At 33.4% G+C, this 21535-nt stretch overlaps 1 protein-coding gene across 3 annotated transcripts in view; it reads left to right on the plus strand.

The window, feature by feature from the left end:
* LOC134845159 (transient receptor potential cation channel subfamily M member 8-like) overlaps positions 1–21535 on the plus strand; it is a 77104-nt gene that overhangs the window by 43645 nt on the left and 11924 nt on the right. For all 3 annotated transcript variants that reach the window (XM_063862040.1, XM_063862041.1, XM_063862039.1), the window contains 2 exons: positions 17505–17633; positions 18074–18376. In XM_063862040.1, the coding sequence (XP_063718110.1) occupies positions 17505–17633; positions 18074–18376 (432 nt within the window). The remainder of the gene's footprint in view (positions 1–17504; positions 17634–18073; positions 18377–21535) is intronic.

Consider the following 21535-nt stretch of genomic DNA (forward strand, 5'->3'; position numbering starts at 1 on the left):
GAAAATAAAGAGAAGGTCCTTGTTGCAGAATCCGTAAACAATTCACAGATTACACAATTTGGCCTCGTATTGGGAAAAAACTAATTGTTGTGATTTCTGTTTCGCTCAGTTCATGTACACTTTTTAAAGTGTACGTTGCTTTTTTTGGACCGCTTTGCGACGTTAAGCGAAGGAACTTTGGCGTAGTATTTTTAGGTGCATTTTGACTACCTCATAGCAAACTTGAAAAATAATGATTAAATTTGCAAAATATAGTGAAATCAAAAGTAATATGAATGTCAAAAATGACGAAATCATTGTATGCTTATACTATAATTTAGCAAAAAAAAAATTTCAAATTTTATCACTAGTTTCAAGTTTTTTTTGAGTTAGTCATCATTCATCAAAGAAAACATCCTACGCCATATTTCTTTCCCTTCATATCCAAAAAAAGTCAGGGTACATTTTCATCTGGCGTCATATGTGGCAAATGTGTCGTAATCATTATGCCATAATAGTCAACATTCAGAATCTATTAAAAAAATCTTAGTTTTGTTAAAAACTGGTCGGTATAGTAGTAGATGTTAGAGGTTGAGCGCGGGGGGAGGGGGGTGGTGGTGGAAGACCCCCATGTTTTAAGGTTTTAAGATAGGGAATAGAGCATCCGGTCTTCCAACTACGTATTAACATTGGGCATAGAGTCTACAGGGTATAAGGATAGGGAATACCAATTTTAAGGTTTAATGGTTTGTGTGATAGTAGTAGAATTGTCAGAAAAACGAATTCTTTTTTTGCTTTTTATGAAAAAATATCTAGTTTTTTTTGCAGAAACCTCGCGCGCGTTATCTAAGTGGAAAAAATTAATTGTTAATTAAGTGTAGATTGTGGAATGAAGCTCTTTTTATTAGTTGTTTGGTACATGAATTCAATGGTAAAAGTTTTTGAGCAAAAATTGTGATTTTTATCAAAGAAACTGATTTTTTTTTAAATAAAAAACTTCGAAACACGATAATATTTGTTATATTTCGACCTATTAACTAATTTATTAGATAATTCTAATTTTTGAAACATCTAACTGAAACCATGTTGTAACCTACTGAAACTTCGAAAAAAGTCAAATTTTCAGAGGAAAAGATTAAATTACAAAGAAAATATAAAAGTCACCGTATCGTATAGTAAGTCTACTAAAAAAATTTACACTTACAAATAAAAAACTTATTATTTACATAAAATTGCTTATGAAATTCAAAACATGCATATCATGAAATATATTCAAACTTCTCTGGTAGAATTTAAAGAGAAGAAAAGCTGAATTAATTGCCTAAAATCCACACAAATTATCATTTTTTTCAAGTTTTCTGGGAACCATTCCGGAATACTTTTTTGTTAGAAAGGAATAAGTTGTTCTTTTTTGACCAAAAGAATCAGTAAATTAGTAAGTTTTGTTCAATCGAGCTACCATGATCCATTGTTCCCCTCTATCATTGCTTGGAGCTGAGTTGACGATTGCAAAAGAGTACTTTGTTAGTTGGGGTACTTTATCAGAGGGATAAGAACCCATGTACTTAAACCTGAGTTCAAGAATTCTTTCAATAGTTTGCAAAAGTGAAAGTTTATTCATGTTTGCAGTTTTTAGCTGATGTACATCTGAAAACAAAAAAATAATTAGTTTGAAGTGTAATTTAGGATGAAAAAAACTAAGATTAATGACTTACAAGCATTTAGGTATTGAATCAACAAAGTCCCATACACAAGTTTTATGAACTGGACAAAAGCTATTGAACACTGTTTTACAGTCTAGGTTGAAGAAGTTTCTCGGTTTTTTAATTAAACAGCATTAAATTGTCTATTTTTTCTGTAGATTTAGGTATGAAGAAAAACAAAAGAGATAGTACAGAGACATTAACAATGAAAAATTTCTATACGAACCTGAAAACTAAAAACAACTAAATATTTTTAGCGACTGTTCCGAATTTGTCAATTTGAACATTTGATAGTCTTTCTACCGAGACTATAATTTTCGTCACTTGCTCCAAAGGAAATTGGAAAAACATTTCTAATCTCAGGCTTCCTCCACTAAGTTCTAGATCATGCAACTGTTCAGCTGCATCCTGTAGTGAAGTCAAGTCAAAAACAAGATTATAGTGATATTGAAAATCTTCAATAGGAAGAGCTGGGAAATCTTCGTTGAAGTGCATTGTTTTTATTGTTGTGACATAAAGATGACAAGGAGAAGTTGTATCTAATGAAACAATTGCTCTTCCACCCCCGAGTAATTCTAAGCTGTCTCAAATAGAAATGTCGATAGCTGAAAAGGTTTTTATGAAAAGATCCTGCAACAGCTGAATTTGTGTTCATTGCAACAGCTACTCTGCGTATTGGAGCGTTATTGAATATATTTTATTGTATGATTTGGTTTTGACAAGATGGACTGACAAAGGTTCCTGCTATAGTTTCCATGTAATTGTTTTGAGTAAATTCTCTTTCCAAATTCTATTGCAAGTTTTGATGATTAGGTTCAGCAACTAAAATTCTTCTAGTAAACAACGAATAGTCAGCATTTTTCAGATTGACATTTGGATTATCAGATAGCATGTAAAAGTTAGGTCTGGATCGAATAAATTTAATTCAAAGTTTGGTGTTTGGGGGTAACAATTTTTTGCAAGTAAACAAATCAATGGCGAGCCTCCCCTAGAATGAAAAATTTATCCCTGTTCCTAAAGAATTTGCTCTATCAGTGCATGGATGCGTATCAAATGCATCAGGATGTTCTTCAAAACTGTATCCATGACAATCAAGTATTCCTTGTTTACTCACTGCTGACGAGTTGAACTCGTTCGATATTTGTCTCTAATGAAGATATAATCCATTGGCGTTGTAAACCATTGTAGTGTTAAAATTAACTTCACAATTGGAGAATAGTGAATGTAGTAGACTGTTTACATAGGTTAAGTAAGTTTGCGGCTCCTCATCTGAGTCATCCTCGGATTTTGCTTTATGTTCTGATTTTTCTTTTTGAAAGCATCAAACATTTTTGAATAATTGAAGCCTTAAGCTAAGAGGGGTATCACACATATCCAAGTAGAGGTTACGATCCGTTTCACGTTCAAACGCAATACTGTTTTCATCTAGAGAAGTACTGGCGAATACTTCTTGAGTGTAGGATGACATAATTGTTTCCAAAACTGGGACTTAAAAATCGCCAATGAAGAATTTGTAAAAGCCCTGTACCGAAAATGACTTTAGTTGATAGTCATTTTATATTGTCGAAAATGTCTTTGCGGAAGCGACTGGTTTTCGATCTACTTTTTCGAGAAATGGATCTGGTACTACGCTTGGATTTCCTTTTTCCACCTCCCAACTGTTTCCAAACTGTTCTTGTTCCCACATCTTTTGCAACTGTTTCAATTTTTTTTTATGTCCACTAACAACTCCCCCTCTCTGAAGCAGCAATATTTCAAACAAAGCTGCTCCAGTTATTTTTGCAGCTGGGTTTATATAATTTTTTAATAAAGAGTATTGCAGTTCTCCCAAGAGCGTGTGCAAGAGCTCCAAAACCTCTTCCACGTTGTCTTGCATGTCCTCGAAAAATAGTGAAATCAACTGAACTTTGAACAAACATTCCGTTTGAAGTTTAAATAAAAAACGATTTTGATTATTCGAAATCTTGCGAAACAAGAGAACAGCTTTTAGTGCTGTCTTAAATCTTAATACTATGGAAATAGTTTTTAACAGTTTTTTTAAAGTGCAAACTTGTAAAAGAGTGATCATTCAAGTAAAGTCCTGTAGAATATATATCTTTTCTTTTTACTTTGGAGTTGATTGGAATACAACGCAATATGGTAGTTTTTGTATCACCAAGTGTGTTATATTCTATAATCTCATTATATATCATCGAAGAATGTATTCTTATAATGTCGGACGCATACTGAGGATAATATGGAACTTTCCTTTTCATAATAACCCCCTTTCGATTTTGCTCTAAATCACAACCAGAAATGTAAATCAAGTCAGAACTTTGCATAATAAAATACTGATTGATTCTCAGGTAAATGAACGGCAACCTTCTGTGTAACTTTATCTACTAATACACAGATTCCGTTATATTCAAAAGCTTGGGCACCTAGACGTTCTCGAACTTTGTTGTTCATGGCTACAACTATATTAACAAAACTTGGATACAATCCTGGTTCAATATGCATGGGTACGATTTTTCTTTTCTCCTCAGAACTTGAAGAAAAGTAAAACTTTGGTACAAAGAAGGGTATGGTATTTCTGAAATAGCAACCTCCCATTCTCGTTTCAAATGTATTTGCTTGGGTAGAAAATTTGTAGGAGAACTAAGAATATTATTCGGATAAAAATTAAAAGAAGCGTTTAAAACAAGATTTCTGGAAAAGCCAATGCTCCAACTCATACTGCTCAGCTCAAAAATTTTTTTAAATTGATTCAGAAGATTAATATTTGAATTACATAACTATAATAAAATCACTCAACCAATTTATTGAACATTACAGTTCTCAGCAAACATAAAACCTCCCAAGACTTGGGCGAGTTCTTTGAGTTCGTTCAATGTATAGTTGACATAGGCAACATGCTTCAAGACTTCATTCTCCTTTGCAGTGAAGAGTCGTATCTAAATGAAGGGTGGCTTGTTCACACTGTACTTCTTGATTGTGACACACACCCTTCTCTTCTTGTATGTTGCTACGTCATACACCGCATGGCATTTAGCAAGTTCCTGCTCTATGGTTGAGCCTTTGTCAGAACAGGGTTCCAATACACGAACGAGTCCAAGGTTTTCAGCATCGTGGATAACACTATTCCGAATTGCTGATATCCTTTCTCCTTCTTTTTTACCAAGATAGACTTGCTGGGATTTTTCGATTTGTCCAGATTCTTTTTTCTTTAGCAATTTTGTGCAAGGTTCAAAGTCAATTTTCCGTTGTAGGGTTTTTGTGACCAAGAAAATGTCCCAATTCTTTTTTGACTTTTAGCAAATTCAATAAAGTTGGGAAGGAGATTTTTTGGTGAAAACGTTTTTGATTTGAGGCTCAGAGCCAACTGATCAGTTGTAGATATTTCTAAATAATGATATTTGTAAATACATAGAAATTAGGAAACGTAGATGACACGCTGTACATCCCAAAGAAGGTATTATGACCTTTTGTGGAATAGTGAGTAGTTGATGATCCAAATTTGGGCATTGCATAGGTGCTGAAACTACTTTTTAAGCAATTCACTGTAGATAAAATTCATTGGTGATGGCATCTGCTATGTGTCAAGCATAACCCACTTTTTATTCGGATTACAATGCAAAATCTCTTTTTATTTCTGTCTCAGAAAACTTTTATGAAAAATGCATTGTCACCCAAGACTACTATGTATCTAACCATTCATTGTTCTGCCCAGTGGAAAATGCAAATTTGACTTAGTAATAATCGGATCTTCGCTCGATCAAATTTTGCAAAGATTAGATAAATGTCATTTCACTTACCAAATTGTTGACTGTATTTATACTCTGAAAAAATACAAATTTTCCTCCAAAGTTATTTCATCAAGAAGTGAAATTTTCATACAATGAAATCGTGCTGTCAAACACAACTTGAAAAGTAGAATACCGGAAAAATTACCCAGTGTTGCAAAAAAACGTCTGCTGCGAAAAAAAATTCGAAAGACATTATCTCAGTTCTGCTCAGAAGCTTGCGTCTACCCAGACTCTTGGATCAGCTTTTTTTGGAAGTTGATTGTTTCATTGATGATTATGGTTCTGTAAATAGTGAGCGTGTCAATTTTTCTAATAATAATTGAATATTTGTTTATAAAAATCTTGTCAAAATTGTTTTTTTTCATATCAAAAGTTTTTCAACGAATAAGTTTGTAATTTTTAACACGTGTGGAAAAATTAAGTCAGAGTTTTTTTCGCAAGGTGCAAACTTTGATTTTATTTTTTCAAGAAGTTTGCGAAAATTTAATTAATTTTTTTTTCAAGATGCAAAAATAGTTTTGGTTTTTTTGACACGTGTGCAAATTTTTTTATAAAATTTTTTGTGAAAGCTGCAAGTTTTTTCGTGGTTTTTAGAAAAAGAATGCAAAATTCTACCTTCTTTTTTCTTATGCATATGCAAACAACGCAAAAAGTACTGTAAACAACTTGTTAAATAATTGCTGAAATTATTTCATTTTTGATGAATTTGAGTGCTATTCCTTATCTTAATTCATTGTTTTTCTGATAATTTTGATCAACATGCATGAAAAAATTGATTTAGAAAAAATAAAATCAAATTATTTAATTTACAACAATGCGAAAAAAATTTTGTTACAAATTTCTTTAAAATGCGAAAAATTTTAATGAAATTTTTCTTAAAATGCGAAATTTTTTTGATTTTTTAACAGTTGTGAACATTATAAAAAATATTATAAAAATTTTTGAAATAAATAAGTATAAAATGTGCAAAAAATATATAACGTTTTTAATATGTATGCAAAACTTAGAATAATTTTTTTATCATGTGTGCAAAAAAATGTTGCAAGATCTTAAATTTTCTTACAAGATATTAAAATTGGTTTGAATTTTTTGAGATTTTTACAACAAAACTTTGTAAAAACATTGACCAATTGCATAATTAGTTTGACAAAATCTACCATAGATTCGCTTGCGTCGCGATTATCTAATATGATATTTTCTGACTGACTTAGTTTAATTAAAGGAGAATTCAAAGCTAAATCAATAAGATGCTTTTTGTTACTCGTTTTCAACCTCGCATTTAAAGCACTGTGAATAGAATCATAAATCTTTTGGTACAAGCTCCTGTTTTTCCTTGCTTTTGTTCCAATTTTTGTTTTTTTTTGGAAGCGTACTTTGTGGCTGATAAACTGAAAAAGGAATTAGAACAAACCGAAAATCGTTGACTGTTAAAAGGAGTCATAATAGATATTAATTGTAAGCCTTTTGGCGAGCTTTAAACAGTTCTTCTTTTATGCAGTGAAGTTCTTCTTCTTGTGAATTCTGATATTTATCTTCGATGTTTTACTACGTCTACTTTTCTACTGTAGCTCGCCTCGTAGCAAATTTACTGGACATTCGCCGAGGAAGTGATTGAAACTTTTGGACAATGGAGGATGAATTGTTTAAGAAATTATGGGAATTTTTTTTGGAATAATGGGATTATTAAGACGTATTGTATGCTCATCGTCCAAAATTTTCGTTTCTGTTCCTGCTGGTAAATAAAATTTTGATGAAACTGAACTGCTGTTTGTGCAACATCTTAGCAAATCAAATGTTTTTGTAGTTAAATCAATGAGTAAATGTTCATAAGGAATAGATGTTGCATCTTGATACCAGTCTTTCCATTGTGATCCTAGAACTGGTTGTTGACTTAATGCATTGATTTGTAAAAGATCTCCCAGTAATTTGAGCAAAACTATATGCATTTTTTGTAACTCAACATCTCTTCCCATTTTGATTTGTTGAAACTAGTTATGCTTAATATATCTTGTATTCAGTCCGCTGTGTCTTCCAGCAGTAGCAATTTTTACAAATTGCTTAGAATTTAAATTTTTTCACAAGAGTCATCAAATTTTAACAGGTATACTGTTCCATTATTGGGAAAGTTTTCAATCAGTTCAAAATCAACTCCATGGATAAATCTAAGGTTTTTTCTTTGCATTTGTCCATAAACAGGTTGATAAAGTTGATTAATAAAAACGTTGTAAAATTTTGGTTGAAATGTATCAATTTTTAACCAGATTAACAAAAATAAGATGCATATTTCCAGATCCACTTTTACAACTAGCGAAATGAAAATTCGTTCTTTGGTAGAAATGATTTTTTTCATAGCTTTGGAGAGGGTAAAATATAACCGATTGTACTTGATAAAATTGCTACCCAAACTGTTGTTTCTTCACATGTAGTGGACAACAATATTCGAACGATTGCACATGCTAGTTATAAAAATATGACAAAAATTTGCATTTAAAACTAAAAGAGATCTTTTTTTCACGTACATCCAAAAAACTTCCATGATTTTTGTTCATGATTCTCTTCATCAAAAACTAAATTTCCTAAATTTAATTGCTTGTCACTTTCATCGGCCAACTCGACTTTGGAATGAAAAAAATTGATAACGAATGATATTTAAATTTCTAAAGCACAAGATAATACAAAATGAATTAAGTAACTTACAATTTATTTTAAAAACATCCAGTCCATGTTCCTCATGCAAATGCTTTTTTTTCTGCACAGTGAAGAGATTTTGCATGACGAAATAGGTAGTTGCCACACCTTCAATCATTTTCTTCATCTTTGAATTTTCTGAGTTTTTGGGCATGCGTAGTCATCCAAATTTGTAACCAGGTCTCCAAAACTTCTGACAGAATTCCAAATTTTTCATAACCTTTTGCAAACAAACTCCGTTTCTGGAGGTTTCAATTTTTTGAATTGTTTTTCAAGCTCAGTATATTTTTTATGACCACTGCTCCAATTGATTCTAGGAAGATGCTTTGTACAACAAGCAGGCTGAGATGTAGCTTTGAACTTTTCGGGAGGAAGAAAGGAATATCCCACAGTTTGTCCATTTTTATAAACTCCTAACTCTTTCACTATTCTGTTTTCAATAAACTCAATATCCAAAAATAACTCATTATGCTAACTGTTTCGCTGAAATTTTTGTTTAAAAGAACTAGCAATTGATCAATGCATATACTGTTGAAGCAAAAACTTTAATATATAATCAGAAGAACAATCCAGTCACGTGACCATGAATAGAAGAGCTAGGAAATCTAGGTAGAACATAAAAATAACCAGGTTCCCAATGCGTAGTAGAACTCACAGATCCAGCTGCATCATTAAAAATTGCATGAAGTCTGAAGATTTTTGAATTTGCAAAAAGTAACCCATACAGGAATTTCCGTATCCAATTAGACCTCCAAAACGAAATTTTTGGTCTACTTCTTTTAAACTTATGTTTGGGTACAAAACAAAACAGGTACAAACAACGTTCATTTCCAACAGTGCATTCGTCAATAACGATAGAAATTTTTTTGAATGTTTCTATATAAGACAAAACCGAGGAGATAAAATCAACCAGTTTATCTTACTCCTCTTTTTCTAACTGAACTTTCTTATATTTTTTCCAAAAGTTGTGTTTTCTACGATATTCTAAAAGATCTATTTTTTTAATATCCGAACGATAAGATAGAAAATTATTACGTCTTCCATAATGCAAAGTCCACTCAAATTGAGAAATTTTTGATTCTGTATCCAAACCTTGCAATTTTGGTAAATTTTGAGATTCAAAAACCGTTAGTGAAAACTTCTTGGACTTTTCTTGTAAGATGATATGAAAAAGTTCCAATTCGTTATGAAGCTTTGAAACAAGATTTACGAAAAAGCCAATGCTCCAACTCATACTGCTCAGCTCAAAGAAATTTTAAAAAATGATTCAGGAGGTTAATATTTGAATTACATAACTATAATAAAATCACTCAACCAATTTATTGAACATTACAGTTCTCAGCAAACATAAAACCTCCCAAGACTTGGGCGAGTTCTTTGAGTTCGTTCAATGTATAGTTGATATAGGCAACTTGCTTCAAAACTTCATTCTCCTTTGCAGTGAAGAGTCGTATCTAAATGTAGGGTGGCTTGTTCACATTGTACTTCTTGATTGTGACACACACCATTCTCTTCTTGCATGTTGCTACGTCATACACCGCATGGCATTTCGCAAGTTCCTGCTCCATGGTTGAGCCTTTGTCAGAATAGGGTTCCAATACAGGAACGAATCCAAGGTTTTCAGCATCGTGAATAACACTATTCCGAATTGCTGATATCCTTTCTCCTTCTTTTTAACCAAGATAGATTGAATATTTGTTTAGAAAAATCTTGTCAAAATTTGATTTCTTTTTCATATCAAAAGTTTTTTCAACAAATAAATTTGTAATTTTTTAACACGTGGGCAAAAATTAACTCGCAAGTTTTTTTCGCAAGATGCAAACTTTGATTTTATTTTTTCAACAAGTTTGCGAAAATTTAATTAATTTTTTACAAGATGCAAAAATAGTTTTGGTTTTTTTGACACGTGTGCAAATTTTTACATAAAATTTTTGTGAAAAATGCAAGTTTTTTGTGATTTTAGAAAATGAATGCAAAATTCTAACTTCCTTTTTCTTATGCATATGCAAAAAACCCAAAAAGTATTGTAGAAAACTTGTTAAATAATTGCTGAAAGTGTTTCCTTTTTGATGACTTTGAGTGCTATTCCCTATCCTAATACATTATTTTTCTGATGATTTTGATCAACGTATATGCAAAAAAGGAATTAGAACAAAGAAATTCAAAACATTTAATTTTCAACAGTGCAAAAAAATCTTGTTACAACTTTTTTTAAAATGCGAAAATATTTAATGAAACTTTTCTTAAAATGCGAAATTTTTTTTTATTTTTTTAACAATTGTAAACATTATAAAAAACATTATAAAGATTTTTGAAATGTATAATTATAAAATGTGCAAAAAATATATAAAGTTTTTAATATGTATGCAAAATTTGTAATGATTTTTTATCATGTGTGCAAAAATTGTTGTGAAATTTGTTGCAAGATATTAAAATTGGTTTGATTTTTTTTGCCATTTTTTCAACAAAGATTTGTGAAAACAATTACCAATTGCATAATTAGTTTGATTTGTAACAAAGTTTTTCAACAATTTTTTACAAAAACTTTACCAAATTTTTCCTTTATCTCTATGTTCCTTTCTCTTCATAATAAAATCACATGATGCAAAGAAATAAAGTTACAAAACACAAAACAGCAACCAATTTGTTTACAAATCAAAGTGCTGTCGAGCAGCCGAAGATCTTTGCAAGTTCTCAATGGAGCGCAAAGCTGGTCTTGCCTCCATCACCGGTGGTTGTCTTGGTGGTTCGCTGACTGGAGTTCATGGCTCAGAAAACCCCTCATCCTCTTCGATGGTAATTGGGTTGTCCACAGATCCTTCTTCCCAAGGAAAGAGGAAATCGCTGAATGGTTGAGCCGCATATCTAGAGTCAGGAGGTTCGGGGTGGTTCATTCCCATATGCTCAGCCACTTCCTCCATCATTTGCATTTCTCCAAGTTGGTTCTCTGTCATGGGTACTTCAATCATATGGCGTTGGTTGAAATCTCTTCCCATCAACTCCCTCATGTGCCAGACTTAGATTGGGATGTCCATTCGGGCCAAACACACTCCAGAGGTTGTTTCTCGTACTTGAATTTGTAATAGATCAGGTGAAAACTCTACAGTACATAAGGTTGCCGTTTTGCGCTGAGAAGATCATTTTGAGCAATAAGTTGAGTAAAAGATACAGAGTAAAAACAAAATTTACAGTTGAGAAGGAGGCAGTTGACGGAAGTTAAGTTAAAAATGAAGTATTTAGATCTGAGAGAGGAGGTAGTTGACGGTAGTTAGGTGGAAACTGAAATGATTTTTAGTTAAGAGAGAGGGGTACCTTCAACTCGATTGTGTGGTTTAACAATGAAAATAAATTTTCCATATTAAGTCTCTAGTCGTGTCCAACCAAATTTCAGCTTCCTTTTAAGGAATTTCAATGAAAAAAGTCGTGGTCCAATCGGAAACAAAGCTCCAGTTTGGGTACTTTTACACATTGTCGTTTCCAATCACAAAAATGTTCATTTTTGTTCCAATTATCGAATCTTATCAGAAGACCCTTCTAAGGACTTAAGTATTCCAAATAAGTAAAAATATACACAAAAGCAATTGCAACAATAAATGACCAAAAGTTGTTTGCAGTGAAAATAAGAAATGTTGCCGATATAAGTAACAAAAGAAGGAATTTATTAAAGTAGCACCTCTGCAAATTTTCTCATCAAGTTAATTTTTATATGTAATTAATGAGAAATTGCTGAATGTTGAGTAGATAGTCAAGTTCTTTGATTTTGATGTAGATTTGAGAGGATAACTCGAAAATGATGAATTTTTCAAAGCAAATCTCTGGAAAGCTTATTACAAACTTTATCGTGCAGGATTTTGGACTATGAAAATCTTTAAAGAAATGAAGAAATAAAGAACATTGCTGAGAAGTCTTTATAAGTTTGGGAACCGGGTAAGCAAAAAAAAGAGTCCATGATATATTATCATACGATTTGTTTACTAACTTCAAATTTTCTAAAATGAATAAATTTTATATTCTTTTAGTTGAAGCAGTAAGTTTATAGCTTTGATACTCAATAACCGGTTCAAAGTAATGTCTTTGGTTGAATAAGTTTCTCTAAGTAGACCTTTGTTTAGTCGGAGAACTCTATTTTGTACAACTTAAACGTCCGAAAAATTGAGAAAAAGTAGGAATCTACATCTATTTTATCAATTAGGAAAACACAAAGAGTATTTTTTTTCTTTAGAGTAACTCTTGGAAATTCAAGTGTTTTTTGACCAAAATTTTTCGAACCATGACTATTTTTTATTCAAGGTTATGTCTAAAAACTGCAGAGTTCTGATTGATTGAAAAGTTTTCTGGAAAATTCTAGGATTTTCTCCATTCTTGGAAAATTGCGTAGGCGATGACGTCATGACCATATAAGGAAAATTGCGTGGGTGGTGACGTCACTCCCATTTAGAGATTGACGTCTTGATCATAGAAGAAAATTGCGTGGGTGGTGATGTCACTTCTATTCACAGAATGACGTCATGACCATGAAAGAATAAATGCGTAGGCGATGACGCCATTGTTAGTATAAATACGCTTATTTTATTGTGTTAAATCATTATTTTTAATTGCTAATCAGACACAGTTAATTGAATTTTACTTCAAACTTTACAGTTTGTTACTTCGCGAAAAGAAAAAATTAAGTATTTTCATTCAATTGGTACTTTAAATTTTCAATTTTGGAACATTTGTTAAGTCCCAAATTTTTTTAGATAATGCCTGCCCTTAACCGAAACGAGAAAGTGAAGAATCGGGATTGTGGAATTATGTACAATTGCCAAAACGAAGCTCGACATCAAAAAAGATGTGCTAAAGGAGCTATTTCTTGTCCTGATTGTTGTATTCCACTTACAATCAACAAGAAATGAACTATCATATGGCCAAGAAGCATGCTCAAACAAGTTTGAAGAAGTCGACGGTTTGTCCTTCTTGCGAACAAGAGTTCCCAAGTTATTGCTCTCTCCAACAAAATCGGAGAAAGGAACATGGAGCAAAACAACCGAAATCCAGTGATACTGTAGTGGACTTGAACAAAAGTGGGGAGGAAGAAGGTGAAAATGGTGAAAAACTGAAGTAGGAGCTTAGTGCTTGTCAAAATTTTCTGGTGGATACAGAGATGCAAAATGGGAAACATAAGGTATTTAATTTCCAAATGTCCAAGTTGGACACTAAAATAATCAACGAGAAACTTGCAGAAGTCTTCAACAAGCTCGATTCTGCCGCTAAAACCAACATTGCTCTGGGATTTGTTCTTCGAAATATTGAGACTGGTGAATATCGATTATTCTACGCCCTTGAAAACAATACTTTGTTTGAAAAATCCCATTTCCTATGTACTAAAGCAGACTTGGTTACAATTCACAATTCGAGCAAAAGTAGAAAAATTTGGTGTTGTAGAACAACGTACCCAAAAACGTCAGAACACGAAATGGAGATTCAAGTTGATCACAAATGTGACAATTTTTGCTGCTTTACTGGAAAACACCCCAAGGGGATATCCTGACTCTGTCTTGCCCAAACCTTTACTACGACATAAGCAAGTGAACTGTCTTTTATCTAACAAAAACAAGGAATCATACAAAAATCATCTCTTTTTTTTCTGCGCATTGGTAATCTACATGAACGTAATGTAAATGATCTCGAATCACACTTCTACATACTGAACAGAATTCATCACAAAGTCTGGTTATGATCCTAAACGTTTTCGTGGAGTTTCACAAATTGTGCAAAGAAACATTTTTATATACGATTTTGCTATGCAAGAAGGAGAATATTTAGGAGAACTAGCTCAACGAAGTATTGGAAAGATTGAAAAAATTGTTCAATGGTTAAAGTTCAACAACCATATCATTCGTACGACTTATATAGATAGTTTTTTCAAGTGTTTTCGATGTTGCATCTGTGACTGTTTCTTCAACAGATCAGACAACTTCAACATACTTCTTCTGAGATGCAAGGATCGAGTGAGACATTGTACCCAAAGAACGTCTATGAGCTTTGCGAAACCTTGTTTGAAAAGCTGGAAGGATTCATTCTTCCAGTTTCTGAAAAAAAACAAGCTTATCAATAATCTAGCAATTTTCAATTTTGAGTCGATTTGTAGTGCTACAGAAAAACTAAAAGAGACGCAAACTACTGCCTGGATAGGAAATCATACACCAATTTAACTCTCATTATCATCGAATCTGATTGATGAACCCATCTTTTTGTACAACAAGGATCCACTGAACTTGATTATCGATTTTGTAACCAACCTCGAGCTGTTGGCTGAACAAAGTAAGCTAGAGATGAAAAAAACAAATTCAAGACATTGAAGTAGCTGTCAATGAAAGAATGAAAAAGATCTTTGATCAGTTGAAGGATTGTGGTAAAAACTATTCAAGTAACCAGTTCGAGTACGAAGATGAATGCATCGAAGCTCCGGAAAAAGCAGATATGTCAACACAATTCTTGCGAATTCAGAAAAATCAACTCCTTGATTTGAAACATCATCTGGAGAGATATGTAAATACTTTACCTGTTTTTGAATTCAACAGTCGTAGATATGATTTGACTTTGATCAATTCCTACCTAATTCGATTTGCGAGAGAAAACAAGAAACACCCGTCATCAAAAAACCAAATGATCTTATATCTTTCAAGTTTGGAGATGTACAGTTTCTTGACATAATGAAATTTCTGGGTGGGGCAACTACTCTGGATTTTCTCTCAAAGCCTAATAAAGCTAGCAAAACCAAAGAATTTTCTCCGAATGAATGGTTTGATAACCCAGTCAAACCTGATTTTCCACCGTGTGAAGCTTTTTTCAGTAAGCTTAGAAACAACAATCCTCTAGACAAAGACTTCATCGATTATGAGAAGCTTAGAAAAAGTGAGCTTGAGGAACAACAAGCACTGAAAAAGCTTCAAATCAAGACTGTTCCTCAATCTGGTTTCGATAATTACAATTACTTACAAGCGACTTGGAAGAAAAACGGAATGACTAAGTTCAAAGACTTTTTGCAGTGGGACAATAACAAGGATGTAGTTCCAACCCTGGAAGCAATGCAAAAAATGATTCAGTTTTATCATAACAAGGGGATAAATATGTTAAAACTTGGATGTACTCTTTCAACTCTAGCAAACAAATACGTCCACACAAATCTACAAATTACAAGTTTTAACCATTTTGCGAAAGTGATAAAGGTTTGTGTGAAAAAATTCGAGAAAACGTGTCTGGTGGACCTTCTATTGTTTTCACTCGAGAAGCTGTAGTATCAGCTTTGAGAATATGGTCAATTCTTTTTACCAGGAAACAAGACCAGAAGGTAAAATTGAGAGTTTTCATATCTGGGAAACAGAAACAAATCGAGTGTTTTAATGTGGACAGTTATTGTGATCACTGCAAGACAGTGTTCGAAGCAATAGGATGTTACTACCACTTCTGTTTCTGTCAAGAAGCTCGTCCCGCCTTAACCGACCAAGATTTTGAACGAGGTAATAAGAAGAGAGAGATGGACGATCTGAGACGGGAATACAAAAAAGGGAAAGGATACAAAGTTGAGGAAATGTGGGAGTGTGAGTGGTGGGAAAGTTTCAAAACCAATGACAAGATCAAAAAACACTTCAGAACCTACTTTCCCTACATTTCCCAACAAAAGACCTTTTTCTATAGACTCCTTTCTAGCAAAAATAAAAGATGGATCTCTTTTTGGTTATGTTCAATGCAATTAAGTTGTTCCAGATGAACTGAAATCAAAATTTGCCAACTTTCCACCAATTTTCGAAACAAGTCAGACAAGTTCAAATTCAGTAAAAAAAGGTTGGAACAAACGAGTTCTAGAAGGTTCTGGAGACGGACCAATGTAAAATACACGAGAATGTTCGATGAAGCAGTTAACCTTATATCTACTAACAGAGGATTCAGAACTATAAGATCTGAGCTGATGTAGTAAATGTAAATATGATGTCGTGTTAAATGGGTCTAGGACAACAAGCCGACGGGACTTCAAGCCGAAGGGACTTCAGGCCGAAAATTAAACTTTACAAGCGCCTCAAATCATTAATTTATCATCTGTAAAACGTTTCTTTTCAAAATCTTAGGCTAGTTCAGTCCATAATAAGCGTTATTTATGACAATGAATTACTTAGGATTGGCATTAGTTAATTATATCAGCCGTTTTTTGAAATGCATAAATTATAAACAAGAAATTTACCTTCAACCGTGTTTTATTTTTCAACTTTCCTTAACTTCATTTGGAGGTTTCAATTTCGTGAAAACGCTAATAATTACCGATTAAAGATCATGAAATTGAGAAATTCTTTAAAAAAGTTTTCAAATTAACCTTATTTCATTACTTAGTGAGAAAATTTTCGGCTTGAAGTCCCTAATTTAACGATTCGGCTTGAAATCCCGTCGGCTTGATGTCCGGCACCCGTGTTAAATTGCTTTTTTGATTTTAAAATGTAAAATACTCCGGTAAACTCAACATACAATGCAGTGGTTTATATATTTTTTGAAATTTGAGTTTTTCGAAGTTTTAGTAGATTTCAGCATGGTGTCAGATAGATGTTTCAAAAAAAAGAGTAATAAATTAATTAAGAGGTCAAAATTTAACAAATATTGTCGTGTTTTGAAGTTTTTTTTTTGTAAAATATCAGGTTTTTTGATAAAAAAAATATCAATTTTGCTCAAAAAATTTTACCATTGTTTTACCTTGTGCCAAAAACTAATTAAAAGACCTTCATTCCACAATCTACACGTAATTAACAATTAATTTTTCCCAATTTTTCTAATGTGCGCCGAGATTTCTGCGAAAAAACTAGACATTTCCACGCAAAAACCAAAAAAAAAATCGTTTTTCTGACAATTCTCTTACCATCACACAAACCATTAAACCTTTCTATCAGTATTCCCTATCCTTATATTTTGTAGACTCTATACCCAATGTTAATACATAGCTGGAAGACCGGATGCTCTATTCCCTATCTTAAGAAATGAGGCCCCCCCCCCCCCGTCTCCACTTAACCTCCAACATCTACTACTCGGTATTAATCTAGCTTTCAGACTATATTTGATGACCTTGAGGTTTTAAGCGCAATTTTGATGACCGCTTATTTAACCATACTATGCATTCTTTTTTTCAGATATAACTAACTCTCATTTTACAGCTTTTTATAATTCAATTGCCTTTCACCACGAAAATCCATTTAGAAAAAAACCCAAAAGATTTGGATTTTTTTTTCAATCTTTCTTCCTCTTTTGAAGTTTCATTGCCTAAATTAAGCTAGCTGGCATGTTCTGAGATACCTGCACAGCAACTAGATTGTTGGTTTGCTTTTAGCCGTTTTTGACTCGCTGGATGGGAATCTGCGGATAGTTTTGGACGAACTGGCTTCGGACCCAACTATGGAATCCTTTTGCTTGAAGGCTTTTCAGAATGCTCTCATCGAAAAGCAGTTTCAGATTGTAGGTACGATAGCTATAGATACCTAAAACTTTTCGTTGATCAAGCTCTCTCAAAGTTTTTTTTTCACTTAAATCAAAAAGTTTCAATCATAGAAGATAAATGAAACTAAAAGAACTTCACAGCAAAATAATGTTTCTGTGAAGAAAACGTGTTTTTCAGAATAAAAAGTGAAAACAGACAGTTTTTTGAACTCCTTGGGTTCACTTACCTTTATCTTTCTGCCTGCTGGCTACGTTTTGAAATTTCTGATTTCTAAAATTAGATCATTCTCCATTTTTTTCTTAGTGTCTCCGGGAGTTAAACTGATTCGGCAGGCTGATATAACGATTATTTAAAAAACCTTTATGCCGGTTTCAATCTCTGCTCATAAAAAACTAGGGAAAAAATTGGCGTGGGATATAAAACAAACTAGATCTTTTTTATGAGTTCAAATATTGTTTCAGAAGGCATTGTTTCGTCTGGTTTTGACCTTTCAAAACACTTCGACAACCATTTCTTGCTTGACCTCTATATCTCGGCTATGACCGTTTCCCCTGCCCTTCTGGAGTTCATCAACGATTACATGCCGATTGTGACGAGAATGAAACCAGACCTGTTCCAGCTGAAATACCTGAACGATCTGCTGAAAGAAATGCTGAAGAAGTCTGGGTGTACACACACAGCTCTGAATATGAATCAACATTTGTTTCTGTTCAGCTTGATGCAGCTGGACAAAAGCATGAGCGAGTTCTTTTGGAAGAGATGCGGTTAGATTTTACGTTTCTACTTTCTCGACCAAATTTGGGCATATTTCAACTCTCCCGGATCGAGGTGCTCGATTTGTGTTTCGACTTTCTCGACCAAAGTTTGTACTTTCTCGACCAAAAAACAGTTTGCTTCGACCGTCTCGACCAAATTTTGGTATGTTTCGACTTTCTCGACCAAAAAACAGTTTGTTTTGACCGTCTCGACCAAATTTTGTTATTTTTTGACTTTCTCGACCTGAAAACAGTTTGTTTCGACCGTCTCGACCAAATTTTGGTATGTTTTGACTTTTTCGACTGAAAAATAGTTTGTTTCGACCGTCTCGATCAAATTTTGGTATGTTTTGACTTTCTCAACAGAAAAACAGTTTGTTTCGACCGTCTCGGCCAAATTTTGGTATGTTTTGACTTTCTCGGTCAAAAAACAGTATATTTCGACTGTCTCGGCTAAAGTAGCAGGGATTATTTTTTAACTGCGCACTTTTTTGCTCAAATTTATCTTTTGTGAGTTTCCCGGGTCGAGGTTCTCTATTTTTTTGGACCCTCTCGGCCAAATTGGGTATGTTTCGAAAGTTTCGACCGAATATGTGTATGCTTCGACTGTGTGCGACCAAAAAAATGTGCTCGAACGAGCTCGACCGAAAAAAAATGTAAATCTGCAGTCCCAGACAATTGAAAAGTTGAAATTTCTTCAAAAAAAATCCGGTTTTTTTTCTGTTTACTTGTGTTCATTGATTCTTTTCCAATTTTCTGTACTTTTTTTCATTTCTTGCAAACATGGACATAGGATTTTATAATTAAGCATATCAAAAAAACTCTGTTAAGAAGAATTTAGGATAGAAACAGATAGCGACCGAAAACCACAAAACTCGCAAGCGAACAGTTTAAACTCTGAGTCTGAAAATCGAGACTTGAACAAAGTTCAATTGAGCGTCTTGGATTTCATTTAAAATCATGGGGGAAAAGCGACGAGGCGCTCAATCTCGACGTTTTCTAACAACGATTTTGCAGCTAGTAAGATACTTTTCGTAGAAACAGAGGGGAGGCGGCGGAGGGCACAATAGCAGGTCAAATGAAAATGGGGGAGATACCAAAGTCGCAACTACCAATCTTGAAACCAGAACCAAAATCTGGTTAAATGTTATCTTGAACTTACTGAAGACTGTTGTTTTTTGATGACTGAATGTTTCATTTGATTGTTGCGCTATTTTCTGTTTTTGTGGTGATTTTTTGTTGCCAAAAAACTAGTTATTTATGTTTTGGGACCATATATAGCCCTTTTCGTGGCGGTCTTGTATATGATCAGCTCTCATGCAACTATGCTGGTCTTGTTAACTGTACATTAAAAACACAAATATACTGGAATTTTCTGCTGTTTGCATCTGTTATACAGTTTTGCGAGCTAAAAAAATCCGACAAAATGTCGTTTCTCGATCTGCTCATTTGAAGCTTCGACCGCGCCCAATATTTGTTTCGACCTTGCTCAAGATACGTTTTGACCGTGTCTGAGGTATGTTCCAACCGTGCTCAACACATGTTTCAACCGTGCTCGAGGTGTGTTTCGACCGTGTTCGAGGTGTGTTTCGACCGTACTCAACATATTATTCGACCATGCTCGAGGTATGTTTCGACCGTGTTCGAAGTATATCGTTTCGATCGTGCGCAAGGTATGTTTCAACCTTGTATGTGGTGGTAACTTTCGATCGTGTATATACGAGCGTAGCGCAGTGTGATATTACGGTGAAACTTTTTTTCACCCTGGGTCGCAAATCAAAAAACCAATGCAAAACTGCCGTGTTTAGGGCAACTTTATGGCAGTAGGAGCAGCTAACACCTTTGATGTTTTTTTAATTCATCAAATGAACAAAAAATATATTAGTTTCATATAACAGTACAAAAAGTAACAATTGGTTTTACTTTTGTTTTACCAAAGTATAAATTGAGCTCAGAATTTTGCGCTAAAATTTTGAAATGATTATTTTATATGCAGTTTGGCTTAAAACATTTTAAAATAGTAAATAAAAAATGAAGCTATTGTCCTTAGTTTATTATATATCGAATCAATAAATCACAAATTTGTTTTTTTTGTGCGTTCAAAAGCTCTTCGATCGTTGCCGTTTTCTCACCCGTGTGCGCAGTGCGCAGCATTGACTCTGCCGAAGTATGCTTCGGTTGTACTTGAGGTATATTTTGACTCTGCTCGAGGTATAATTTGACCTTTCTCGAGGTATGTTTCGACGGTGCTTACACGAGTTTAGCATAGGGTGATAGTACGATGAAACTTTTTTCTACCAACCTGAGTTGATAAACAAAACTAGGTGGCACTTTTGCCAATTCCTTTCTGCCAAAATGGCTGGCATTTTTTCAATGGCAAATTGCTGTTTTTAGGTCAATTTCATTGCAGTAGGCAGCTTTAGCAGTATAAATACCAATGACATTTGAGTAATAGAAAGTTAATAAATATGTTATGTTATCATTTCGTCAAACTAACTTGAAAAGATGTTTGTTTCATGTAACAGTATAATAAAAAAAGTTTGATTTCAGAAAATTTCGACTGAGTATACGTCGCAAGAGGTTTGAATAGCTTAATTTATACGCAGTATCCTGATACTTTCTAAACTTTGACATGATATGTTTACGTTCTTGCCTTAAGCTTACTCTTTTTCAAATTATAAAAGCAAAAACTGAGTTATTGCACAATTTAAAGCTCGATTGTTGCGTAGTGTCATAGCACGAGGATACTTTTCCAACCAAAGTCGCAAATAATAGTGTCACTTTTGTTGGCACATTTACCGAAGCGAAACTAGTTTTTTAGGGCAATTTTATTGCAGCAGTTAACCCATTTGATGCTTTTTTAAAACATCTAATGAACTAAAAAATCTATTTGTTTTAAATAACAAAAAATAAGTAACATTAACTTGAAAATTTTTCCAACCCAAAAATCTTGGCGAGATTTATGAAAAGCGCATTATATACGCATTTTATTTTAAAGCATTCTAATTTATTACATGCAAAAAAATTGTTGCTTTTAGTTTATTATAAACCAACATGAAAAACAAAATTTGAGTTTTTTTGAATTTAAAACTCCAGGACTTTTTGCCGCTTTCTCGCACGTGTGTGCGATGCGCAGCGTAATCTCTGTGTCAAGTTATGTTTCGATCG

This window comes from Symsagittifera roscoffensis, chromosome 4 (genome assembly GCF_963678635.1).
Source record: "Symsagittifera roscoffensis chromosome 4, txSymRosc1.1, whole genome shotgun sequence".
Lineage (NCBI taxonomy): Eukaryota > Metazoa > Xenacoelomorpha > Acoela > Convolutidae > Symsagittifera > Symsagittifera roscoffensis.